This window comes from Cynocephalus volans, chromosome 1 (assembly GCF_027409185.1).
Source record: "Cynocephalus volans isolate mCynVol1 chromosome 1, mCynVol1.pri, whole genome shotgun sequence".
Taxonomy (NCBI): domain Eukaryota; kingdom Metazoa; phylum Chordata; class Mammalia; order Dermoptera; family Cynocephalidae; genus Cynocephalus; species Cynocephalus volans.
In genome coordinates, this window is record NC_084460.1 from 207,902,987 (window position 1) to 207,916,370 (window position 13,384).

Below are 13,384 nucleotides of genomic sequence, written 5' to 3' on the forward strand. Positions count from 1 at the left end.
GAGTAGAGAGGGTTTTTTTTTTCTTTTCTAACTCTTATGCCTTTAATTGTTTTCTCTAGTTTAATGCATTGAGTCCAGGAAAATGTTAAATAGTAGTGCAGCTAGTCAATCTCCTTACGTTTACCTAATATCACTGGGAATGCCTTCAGGATTTCCCCAAAAAGTAAGATTCTGGTTTTAGGATTGAGGTATTTATTAGTTTCCTATAATTGCTGTAACATATTACCACTAATTTAGTAGCTTAAAATAACATATTTATTGTCTTATTATTTCGGAGGTCAGAACCCTGAAATGGGTCTTTCTGGAATAAAAATCAAGTGTTAAAAATCTGGAATCTTTTTCCTTGCCATTTCCAGCATTTTCAGGCTGCTGCATTCTTTGTCCAGGAGTGTAGTTCCTTCACATCTCTCTCTGACTTTGTCACTCTCTGCATCTTCTTTTACTTACAAGTAACCCTGTGATTACATTGGGCCCACTTGGTCTATCTAGGATATTCTCCCCATCTCAAGATCCTTAATTTAATCACATTGGCAAAGTACCTTTTTCCATTTGAAGTAACACATTCACAGGTTGTGAGGATTAGGGCGTGTTTTTGGGGGGTGGTGGTGGTGTTTTATTCTGCCAGCCACAAGGGGTGTGTGTGTTGTGTGTGTGTATGATCATATTAGGGGAGTATCCAACCATTCCTTTTTTTTTTTTTTTTTTTGAGTGTTTGGATTAAGAAAAGATGTTGAGTTTTGTCAAAGGTTTTTCCAGCATCTTTGCAGATAATCACACAATTTTTATTTCCATACCTATTAATATGGGGAATTATATCAACGCATTTACTGATACTGAACCAATACTGCATTTGCAATGTATTCTCCTCTTTAGTCATTTTCTTATTGTTCTTTTTGAGATATTATTACACTTCCTTCATAAAAAAGAATGAGGACATTTTCCTTCACTTTGTGTATTCTTAGCATTGGGACTATCTTGTCACTGTTTGCTTCCTCCGTGAAGCCATCTGGACCTGATGCTTTTTGGAGAGGTATTTCCTTGGAAACTTTCTCTATTCATGCTGGAGTTAGTTTTGGTAAACTATTTTTAAGAGAAATTTTCTCAGATTTTAAAATGTATTTGTATGGATGTCTATCTATCATCTATCTATCTATCTATCTATCTATCTATCTATCTATCTATCTATCACCTATCTATCTATCTATCTATCTATCTATCTATCTATCTATCTATCTATCTATCATCTATCTATCTATCATCTATCTATATCCTTCATCAAATTTTAGCCAGTATCATTTATTACTTTTATATATGTAGGCTTTCTCTTTTCAGTTATAGGTAAAATAGTTAGTGGTTTACCTGTTTTGTTGATTTTCTAACCGGATTTTGGTTTATTAACTTGGCCTTCTGGTTTTTATCTTCTCTACCTCATTAATTTCTGCATTTTTCTTTATTATTTAGTTCCTGTGCTTCTGTTGTATTTTATTTTTATTCTATTCCTGACTTTTTTGCATAGGGGATTTAATTTATTCTTCATTTGTACTGATATAAGTGTCTAGGGCTATCAATTTTTCTATGATCGCTGCTTTAAATGGATCTCACAGATCCTGCCAGGTAATGTTTTATTGTATTTTTTTCCAGAAATTCTATTATTTCTCTTTTTGTTTTTCTTTTCACCCAAGATTTTTTTTAATGCAAGCTATTTTAATTTCCAGATAGAAAGTTCATTTGTTTTGTTTTTGTTTGTTTCATATTTAACTTCTAGTGTTCTTACATAGTAAGCAGAGATTATTGTTTGTAATATTTCTACTTTATGGAACTTACTGATGTTTTCTTTGTGTTATAATCTATGGTCAATATTTATGAATATTCTATATGCACTTGAGAAGAAGTTATATTCTCTATTATTGATGTGAATTGTTTAATATATATGGAATTTATTGATTATATTCTTCGGGTTTTTTATATATTCTTTACTGTTTTTTTGTGCTTGACCTGTCTCATACTGAAAATAGTTATTAAATTCTCCTGTTATTAGTGTATTTCTATCTATTTTTCTTGTATCTTCTACTTTTCTTTAACATATGGTTGCTTTTATTTGGTGCATAGATACTCAAAACTGTTATATCTTTATTGTAGAATGAGCTTTTAACACTCTAAAGTGTCTTCACTTGTCCCTTTTAATGTTTTTCATCTTGAGTTTTACAGATACTAGGATTGCAAGATATGTATTCTTATTGTTTTCATTTGCCTGATAAATTTTTGTCTGTTTCTTTATTTTTAGCCTTTTGAACCACCACACTTTAAGTCTGTCTCTTATGTTCAGCATCAGCATGAAGTTGGGCTTTGCTTTAAGAGTCAATGTCAACACTAAATATATTTTAATAAATGAATTAACTTTATTTACATTTTTGGATATGACTTGTTTGGTTTCAATTCTATCGTTATTTTATGTTGTAATTATGGTGTATATAATGTTATATTTACTGGTTTCTTTATTTGGTGTATACTTTGTGCTATTTAAATATATATTTTTTGGTATTTAGGAATGCATGTATTTGTATTTTAAAGGTTACCTTCATATTTAATACTTTTTGTAGTTCCCTTAAATCTCTCACCTTTTCTAACCTACTGTAATACTGTCTGTCATATCAGTTTTAAGTAATTACCACCTATTCTCTATAATTTTGTCCTATATTCCCCATTTTCTCTCCCTTCTGCTTTCTACTTTTGGTGAATTCATTCTACTTTCTGAGCTCATGTAATATTTACATTTTCTACTTCTTCTACCCAGGACCCTACTTCATTGTAATCTTAGTTCTAAAATTACATACTTGAAATGTTCAAGTTCAGTGGTTTTGCCAAAGCTGTGCAAGTTTTCTTTGGTTAATTGAATCTCGACTTCCAGTAGATTGCTGAGAAAAGCCACAATATACAGTATTTCTTGAGTCTGGGAGATTCAAAACTGTTCGAAGAAGAGTTTAGCTGGATATAATATTCTGAGTTTATACTTTCTCTTTACTTTTCTTGAAAATATTACTTCGCTGTAGCCTTGAATTGTATATTTTTGAGAAGTCTATTGCTAGTTTATTTTATTTTATTCCTTTGCACTTTTAAGTTATTTCATCTTTTTTTCTGAAACTTGATTTTTATTTTCTGGTTTATTTTTAAAGGCTAATAGTTTTACTAATATATGTCTTAGAATTGATTATATTGGGCCAGATTTCCATGGTATGTGGTAGGTCTTTTCAAAGTATAGATTCAAGTCTTCTTTTATTTTGGGAAATTTGGGGTAATATTACAGTTTTAGACATTAGTTTTGTCGAGTGTTTTAAGTTTCATTTTCAGGGACTTCAGATATATGTGTGTTAGACTGCCCTAACTATTTTTCATTTCATTTACTTTCTCTAACCTTCTTTACCTCTTCCTTCATCTCATTTTATTTTTCTTTGTCCCCCCACCCCCACGCTTTCCTTCAGTTCCCTCTATTATGATTTCATTTAAATCTGTTCTTTCTTGGACATCTTGTAATTCGTAATTCATTTTTGAAGTGATCTTTTCTTCTATTTTCTTCCTGAGTTCATTCAACTCATTTTGTTTTATCCTATTTTTTGTCCATTTTTGTCTTAATTTTGTATTTCTGATTCATTCAAGGTTTTTTTTTTTTTTTTCTCATTTCACCAAATATTTATTTGAGAATATTTACTGCAGTGTGGTGTGATGTGTGTGCATGCGTGTGTGTTCCCAGCTTTGTGCTTTGGTTATTTGGGGAAGACTTTTTATTTGCAGAAAATATTTTACATTTTTTTGATTTTTCATTGCAGTTTTGAATAGATGTAGTCTGTTTTATTTCAATTTCTATTTATTTTATGAATGGGGTTTCTATATTGAAAGCATCTTCTTTTTTAAATTCTGTCCTTTGAGAAGTTTCATTTATGGATGTCATTGCTGGTAGTGGCGGTGGGGAAAATTTGGTGTGTCTTGTTTCACATTTGTTTCTGCGGGATCCTTTATTTTCCTTCTCAATTTCTTCTTTCCCTTCACTGCCTCATCTTGAAGGGTTACCAAACATTCTCTCTATATGTGATTATCCCCCAAAGGGATGCTTCTCCAAGACTGCCCTTTCCAGTCCTACACACTTGCATGGTCATTATCTGTATCTGCACTGTGACCTGCCAAGTTCTGAACTGTATTCTGTATTTTGACGTTATTGATGAACTTTCTTTTCCTGGAAGTGATTTTCTGTCTTTCACCTCAGTGTCTTGCTCTTCTGTAGGCCTTTTCATGGAATCTCTTAAGACTCCTTTTCTCTATTTTCCACATCCACTGGCTTGCATCCATAATGGGTAATCAGCTAATAATTTTTTTCTACTTAAATATAATTTGAAGGTTTCTGTGTGCGAGTTCTGTCTCCAGTCATGGGTGATCTGTGGTTTTGTTGGCTGCCCTTGTTGCTGTTTTTGGAGGTAGTGGTGAGCAGGGAATTTCAGGGCCAGGAGATTGCTGTTGTTTTCCAAACCTGGAAGCCAAGATAGATTTTTTTTCTTTTCTATGCAATTTTGTGGTCTTATAAATTTGAGTCTATACCAAGCAGAGATCTCACATGTTTTATCTGTAAACATACTATTGGCCTAAAACACAGAGAGATTTTAGTCTTGGCCATTCTGCAATTCTGCTGTGCGCTCACTGGAAAATCACTTATCTTTTTGGGCCTCAGTTTCCTTCTCTGTAAAATGAAGGTAGTGGCCAAGACCTTCAGATGATTGCTGATATCGCTTTCATCTGTCACTGGTTACACACACATCCACAAGTATGTACCTACATATCATTCTTAGTACCCGATCTAAGAAATTTAGAGAAGATAAAATCTTTATTCTGAGACTTACACTGCATTTTAAATCTCTGTTGAATAATGTTTTCTAGTGACATGGAATGATCATAATACTAAAAACATTTTATTTTGATATAATATTGCACTCAAGGATATTTCTTCTCAAGAATTGTGTGCTTATCTTTATGTCTGTAGAACAATCTCTCTCTACCACAGAAGCAACTGAACAGCATATTTAAAACATAATTTTATACTGCTATTTTAGTTTTAATGCATGATTTTAAGTTTATTACCTATTGAAAGTATAAAATTGTACATATCAATTTAAAAAATTAAGAGGCATTTTAATAGCACAGTTTTATTTTATTGAGAATTAGAAAAGTCTGTATATTTCGAGCAGTACCCCCCCATTAGTTATAAATGCTAAACTTAGATAAACATCATTTTTGTCAAACGACATAAGTTACCTCAGGTTATTTTGGCCTAGAAAGGTTACACAGAGAAGGAAATTCACATATTCTTTTAGCTAAAATTTCTCAGTAATCCTTGGTATTTTTTTCTTGGTAATTTAAAATCACTTCTAACATTTTCAAAATTGTTCTCCCTGAAATAATTTTAATTTTTAAAACTTTGCTTATTCTAACGTTTTTGTTTGCTGAATCTTACATTGCAGTAGGTGGCAATGCTCACTTTTTGGCCTGGTTTCTTAAACAGGCAGAAATTTCACATAAACATTCCTATGTGCACATTTTCCTTCTTTAAGTTATTATTCTCATCATTTTTTCAGATGTTCCTATTAGTTTGACTTGTGGCAGAAAAATGCTACCAGTTTGGAGTCAAAACCATTAAAAGTAATAGCATACATTCTATCTGATTTCCCAAATAGATTTTCATTTAAACCTATCTCAGTTCTGGTTCATTTCTCTTCATTTTCCCATTCACATTTTATTCCTTGGTGTTATTTTTATGATGTGATCTTGCAAACATTCCCTGAGATAGATAGTATCCGTAAGCTCCAGAAGCATCTGTTTTCTTGTCATCATGCTATAATTTGGGTAAGTTGCTGCCACATGAACAGTCAGTGCTTTTGCTAAGCAGTTGTAATAATTGTGCTTTCGAATAGCCCATTGTTTTATTAAGGTTTCTGAAGTGCTTTCTTAGTTGCAATTTCACTTCTATAAAAAATTACTTTTTAACTGTACAGCATATTTTGGAAGTATTAAGTTCTGTAAACAAATATTACGTGCTTTAGGACAAAATTAATAGGAATGGAAATACTTTTACAATTAGGGACTTTACTAATACAGTTTTAATTACTTCTAATCAGTATTTTTTCCACATATAGGGTAGATTTAGCTCTCTAAGAATATGTTGATTTATAGATTGGATCATCATGTGGCTTTAATAAAAAGCTTTGTGCCACGTAACTTTTCAGGTTTTCAGATAAATGTTGCAAAATGAACACACATTTATTTCTGCTATATTCTGGAACCCCACTTCAATGACAGTCAAAGAATAAAAAAGGCATACACTCTCAAGGACAAATAAAATAGGAAAGTAAATGACAGCTGAAAAGAGAGGTCAACACATTTTGAGAGGTAAAAGCAGAGAGATGAGTGGTGGTTCCTCTAGTAGAGTGGAGAAGGTGGAAAGGTCCCTTTCAGTTGGAAGATCTGCAAGAAGCAAATGACTTTGTATGGCATAACTGCAGTAGACACAAATCTATGTGTTTATCATGTTTTTGCCTCTTCCATGGCACTTAGATCTTTGGCTGTCTTCTTTGAATTTATTATATTGGAGCCATTCAACTGAGATCTGGCCAATGACATGTGGGCAGAGGTAACACAAGCCACTTCTAGGCTAAAGTCATAACCACCTGGGCCATCCTCCTGTTCTCTTGGAAACTCTCTTGAAAATATATCTTACATATTCTAGATGGTGAATCTATTAGGTGGACACAATCTGGATCTTTAAGTCTTCCGTTAGAGGACTGCCCTCTAGGAGAGTTGAATGGCCTTCCTCAAACTTTATGACTAGGAAACTAATAAAATAAATAATGGAAAAACAAATATAGGAAAATGTGTATTTTGATAAAACATTGATATTTCAGGGTTTATTTGTTACTGAAGTATAGCCTATTCTATTCTGACTAATAGAAGATTCTTGGAAGGCTTAGGAATTACAGGCCCTAAGCAACTGAGGACAAATGTGTTCGATAGTCCTAAATATTACCCCCTCCCCTATAGAAGATAGGATAAGTGTGAAATATTATACTGTGAACATGCACATTAAATGAAAAATCTTACATAGATTGTTAAGAGTGCCCTGATGGCAGCTCTCTTTCTCCAGCTGGCTGTCATAAAGCCAACACCCAGATCTACAAATGTGAAGCAAGAGATAAGGAATTACTATCTTGAGAAAAAGTCAGGCTGAAGTGTAAAGACTGAGAGACCAACATGTGAGGCACTCCAATACAATGGCTGGTCCTTGCATAATCAGCTGATGGTAATGTTTACCATTTGCCCCACCTGTGATCAAAGAGCTTCCGATTTGTGTTTGTGGCATCTCACTCTAGTTCCTAAAAACAAAGGATCACCAGAAATTTGTGCTAAGTCCAGTGGAAAGTGGAGACCAAAATAAATAGAAATTGGGAACTCAGTTTAAAATGAGGTAATGTAATATACCAATGTAACAAATTTTAAAAACGTATTTAAATTAATATTGTCAAAGACATAAGATGAAATATTGCAGTGATGAAATAAAGACAGGTCAGGATTATATTTTAAAATAATAATTAAGAAATTAAGAATGGGCATTAAAATATAATTGTAAAATATGCTAAAAATCAGTAAAGATTCAGAAGACAACTGTGAGGAAATCACTGGGAAAGAAAAACAAAAGAGAAAATAGAGTAAAAACATGAACTAAAGGTTAAATAGCTGATAAGGTTTTTAAAAAGGAGGACCTATAAAATACCATATGTGAAAATGAACATCAAATTGATGACTTAACTGTGAAGTGGAAAAGTGTCAAATTTTCTAGAAGAAAAAGTATGAAATTATAACTTCATGGCATGGAGATAGGAGGAAAATCCCAGGCATGATATCAAAAGCACAAACTATATGGGGAAAGATTGAATAAGACATTTAAAACCTGTGTACCACAAAAAGATACCATAAACAGCATTAAAAATCAAATGATGGTAAAAGATATTTGTGTCATATAAAACCAACATCAGGTTCTGTTCAGAATCTATGTATATATCTCTATCATCTATTTATTGTCAGCATCTGTATATGCATATATGTATGTGTGTGAGTGTACTTCTCAAACTCAGTGAGAAAAACTGTCAGAAGCCTAAAAAACAAAAAGTGTTGAAATGGGGTAAATTTTTCTGTGTTCTTTCTGGAGGTTCTAGGGGAGAAAACATTTCCTTGCCTTTTCCAGCTTCTTAAAGCTGCTCACATTCCTTGGCTAGTGGCCTCTCATCACTCTGCCCTCTGCCTCTGTCATCGTGTCTCCTTCTCTAACTCTGACCCTTCTGCCTCCGTCTAATGATGATGCTGTGATTACATTGGGCTTACCTAGATACTCCAGAATCATCTCCTCATCTCAAGATCCTTAACTTAATCACATCTAAAAGGTTCCTTTTGCCATGTGTAACACATTCAGATGCCAAGGATCAGGACATGGACATTTTTGCGGGGCCATTATTCAGCCTATCACAGTGGGCAAGCAGTGTGGGCCAACTGCCAGAATAGAAGATCTGAATAGTCATTAAAGATATAAGAACATAGAGTTCAATGGTAATTTGAAAAACAAATGTATTTTCTCAACATTTTAGAAAGGTAAGTTTGATAATACTAAGAGTTGGCTGCATGTGAGAAAGGAGAAATTTGACAATACCTAACACATCTGATTATATAAATATTTATCACCCAACTCTAGGCAATAATACTGGGGGGAATCTCTCTTACATGTGTAACACACAGAGACATGTGCAAGGAGGTGCAATACATTGTTCTGTGGAATTTCAAGAAATTGAGCACAACCAAAGAGACCACTAATTGGGTAATGAATAAACAAGTTGCTGTGTACTTGCATACTGGAATATTACTCAGCAATTAAAATGAATGAACCCTGTATGCATTTATCAACGTGGAAAGATCTAGAAATCACAATACTAAGTGAGGAAAATACTTCACAGAGCAATTTGTATAATAAAACAATACTTAAGTAAAGGTTTAAAAACATATGAGGATAATATATGCTATTTATGAATATATACTTATTTGTTAAAGTATTGAACATAATCTAAAATAATACAAATCAATTTGAAGATAGTGGCTGTGTCTGGGGAGAGAGAAATGGAACTGGGATTGCCAAGAACACAAGGAATTTCCACTGAATTTGTAATTTCTTAAATGTATTTAAGGAACTCTGAACCAAATATTAGTCTTTGCTAGAAAGGTATGGAAGTATTTGTTATATTATTCTGCTTTTCTGTATGTTGTAAAGTAGTGGTAATTTAAGTGCTAATGAACTCGGGGTATTTTACTGCTGGTTTTTATCTTATGAAAGTTTCTGTACTTATTTGTGAGTAGAGAGATTTTCTTGCATTTCCAGGATAAGAAAGAATTACTAAAGTAATTTTTAAATTTCAAAGATTCCCTTTACTATTGAATACTTGTGAAGCAATTAATTTACGAATGACAACATACTCTATAAATGTCAAGGAGGTATAATTATGACAGCATCTCCTTTTTAAAAGAAAAATCAACAGTATGTGTCTGTTTTGTTAAAAAGGCACACCACCTTCTATGAGAGGATCAATTCCCATTTGTTTGTGGACAATAGTCTCTGCTGTGGGTTTTAGCTTTTAAGGTGATTCCACTTACGCTAAAAGTTACCACAACACAGGGGGGTGGGTAGATCACATTTTATTGTTCCTGTTTTTCTCTGCATAATAAAACTAAGCAGCCAATAGGTTAAGGTTATGCTAATATGTTGTGATGTGAAAATGGGGACCCAGATATTTCTGATTCACCATCTAGTGTTCCTTCCACTATTCTAGTAAAATGAAATCTCTCTAATCAAATTAGACTAGGGTCTGACATGGTACCTTTTATTATTATTTTTTTAACCAAGGGGCTAGGCTAATGAAAATAACATTACAAGTAAGGAAATATGTAATCAAAGGAACGTATGCACTTTCTTGACAAAAAACAAGAATGAGGAGCCCTTTCAAAAATATGAAAGTCTTAATTAATCCCTGCAACTCTATGCATGTGCCCTTACTGTTGGAGACTTACTGTCTGTTCTGTTGGTCCAGTAGGAAAAGTCAGTGCTGGAAGGATGAGCAACAGAGTGAAAGTGGGAAGAACTGAACCCCCACTCACCTGTAGACAGAGACTGAGTAGTGTGGGGCTTGCTTTTTAAAGGGAAGAACAAAGTCCATCTTGGAAATTGAAACTCACTTTCTAAAAGCTTACACATGTTAAACAACTTTATTATATTTCTGTACGAGTTTGATTGGGCTGCCATAAGAACGTACCACAGACAGGGTGGCTTAAAGAACAGAAATATATTGTCTCACATTCTGGAAGCTGGAAGTTCAATTTCAAGGTGGTGTCAGGGTTTGTTTTTTCTGAGGCCTCTCTCCTTGACTTGTAGATGGCCTTCTCATTGTGTCTTCACTTGATCTTCCCTCTGGACATGCCTGTGTCCTCATCTCTTCGTATAAGGACACCAGTCATATTGGATTAGGGCCAACTCTAATGCCTCATTTTAAGTTAAATACCTCTTTAAAGAACTTTCTTCAAATGAGGTTGCATTGTGAGGTCCTGGAGGTTAGGACTTCAACATACCAATTTTGGGGGGATGCAATTCAGCCCATAATAATTTCTGAAATGTCAGAACCTAGAAACTTCTTGTTGATCAATAGCTTTCCATTATATCACACAACAGAAAGAATTGGCCCCCTCCCTCCAACCTCCACATTGCTCAGTGACAGTGGCAATATATTGTGTCTTAGGTGGGGCATTTATAGGAGAGGTTCTTCCTAGTGTTCTTTGATCCCAGGCCCCCAAAATGTCACATTGGTTTGAATAATAATCACGAGATAACACTGTCCTTTTCATTTTGAAGGGACTAATATGATTTAAATATATTTTTTAAAAATAAAATATTGGACCAAAGGTTTTTCTCATATCATTTTACCTTTTTCTCTATAAATGCCACATTAACTCTGAATAGCTTAATGAGGGATATCAATATGAAAATCTCACTATAATTTAGTCATCAATATGGCCAAATATGAGCATGCTTTATTCTTGCCTGCACACTGTCTTCCATAGGTGGTAGCTCTCCTCCATGTTTTCCCGAGTTAGAAACCTGGAAACAATTTAAGACTTTTTCCTCTTTTTGATGATGTACAAGAGGACTCATTATCAAAACCTGTTTGTAGTCCATTGTTCCGCCAGGTTTCTTAGGCTCAATTTAGGAAGGCAGTATTTGAACACTGAGCCTTTCTTTACTTTACAATGAAAAGTATCCTTTTCCTCCCAAAGTAATGGATGTGTTTGACTGAATAAGAGAAAGGCTAATAACAAGGAAATGACAAGGAAAAGAATGCCCACTAATATCTGAAATATTATCTTTCTATGTAAGTCTGATTTTCCTCCACTTAAAATCATTGAATGCTCAATTACATCCAAATTCCTTAGCCCATGTCACGAAGCCTTTCCAGACCTACTTTGAAGAACCTGCTAACCTCATATCTATCCACTTTCCTCCTTGCACTTGATAACTTCAGCAAAACAAATTGGCTTTTACTTCCCCCCAGTGGTGTGCTCTTAAGTGTTTTACAACTAGTTCTCAGGGGTTGGGGAGCAAGAACTTGATTTGTAGTATTTGCTGATTTCTGTAGTATAACTTCTCCTACCTTGGCCAATTTTAAGCTATTTAAATAAGTCAAGCGGGTTGCAAAACACCTGCAAATTTAACAGTTGGCTCTTGTGAGCCAGTACAGGCAGATCTGGCATCCACATACGGTGTAATTTCAAGGCTTTGAATATGCTATTACCATGACTTAGAATAATGTTCCCCCTGAGCTGTAGAAGCTCCTGTTAGTCTTTTACAAATGCAGCTCATATGTCCTTCTTTCTGAGCACCCCTGCCATCCCAGGTGGCTCATCACTGCCTAATCAGTGTTTCTCCTCGTCATTGTAAATGCTTTTATGTTGAGTTCATATGACATTATCTTATCTTTTATTTATTTACCTCTTTCCCAATTAGACTGTTAGCACACAAATTTTACAGATGAGGAAATTGATTCTTAGAGCCTGACAATGTGGGGAAACATAATATCACATTTTTAATAGCCCAGTATTTACAAGAATAAATAGACTGATACTCTACAGCGTACATTTACCTTTGACACTGGACAAATTATTTAGCCTCCCTGAGCCTAAGTTTTCTTATCCTCAAAAGGACGTGACAAAATGCAAACTCATAAGCTTGTCGTGAGAAAGTGTCTGTGAATGCAGCACAGTTGTGACACCTGAAAACCAGTCAATACATGGTAATGATAGGCTCTGTCATTGGTGGAAGCACCCTAGAAGGACCTCCATTGTTCTTCATGATGACGATGAATGTGGACCTATCTTACATGTGTGTCTTGGTAGAGTGAAGCAGCTTCACTGTTTGAGATGAAATCGAGTGCACATTCTTAAAATGTTATGTCCTCCAATGTTTTATCCTGAGGCCTCTACCATTTTAAAAAGTCTTCCTATTTAATGCTTAAACCAGGTTTCAGATTTTTTTCTTGTAGTGGGCACTTTATAATGTTGGTTGCATGCATTTAATCAATGGCTTCCCGTTTCTGCTTCTGTTCCTTCAGCCTTTGCATGCAAGACTCCTTCCCTTTGACGGTTCAGTCCTGCATCATGCCGAAAGACTGTGAGACCACCGAGTGGTCCTCCTGGAGCCCCTGCTCCAAGACCTGTCATTCAGGGAGTCTCTCGCCAGGGTTCAGGAGCAGGAGCCGGAATGTGAAGCACATTGCTATTGGAGGTGGAAAGGAGTGCCCCGAACTTCTTGAGAAAGAGGCCTGCATTGTTGAAGGAGAGCTTCTGCAGCCATGTCCCAGGTATTGTGCATGCTTTGGCATGAGTATTTTAATTTATAATCTTACTGGATGTGGTAATAGGAATGTTAACAATAATAAAACTAGCTGTGACTCATATTTACTGAGTCTTCACTCAGTATAAAAGTACCATACTTGGCAGTATAGGGTAGTGGGTTAAGAGCATGGGCTTTGATGCTCACTCCCTGGGTTCAAGTCCTGCATCTGTGCCTTTATAATTGTATAAATTTCATTAAGTTACTCAATTCTGGTGCCGTAGTCTACTCATTACTAATCGTTCTTACTTCATACAGTGCTTGCCACATAGTAAATGCTCAGTAAATGTTTGTTATTATTACCTGACACACACACACTTAATTCCTATGACTGTCTAAGAAGCCATTCATAGCATCCTCATTTTGCAAATT

At 34.6% G+C, this 13,384-nt stretch overlaps 1 protein-coding gene across 1 annotated transcript in view; it reads left to right on the forward strand.

Moving 5' to 3' along the window:
• The window catches only part of THSD7B (thrombospondin type 1 domain containing 7B), a 691,892-nt gene that overhangs the window by 157,455 nt on the left and 521,053 nt on the right, over window positions 1–13,384 (forward strand). Inside the window, exon 3 of the mRNA XM_063077053.1 lies at window positions 12,732–12,980. Within this exon, the coding sequence (XP_062933123.1) occupies window positions 12,732–12,980 (249 nt within the window). The remainder of the gene's footprint in view (window positions 1–12,731; window positions 12,981–13,384) is intronic.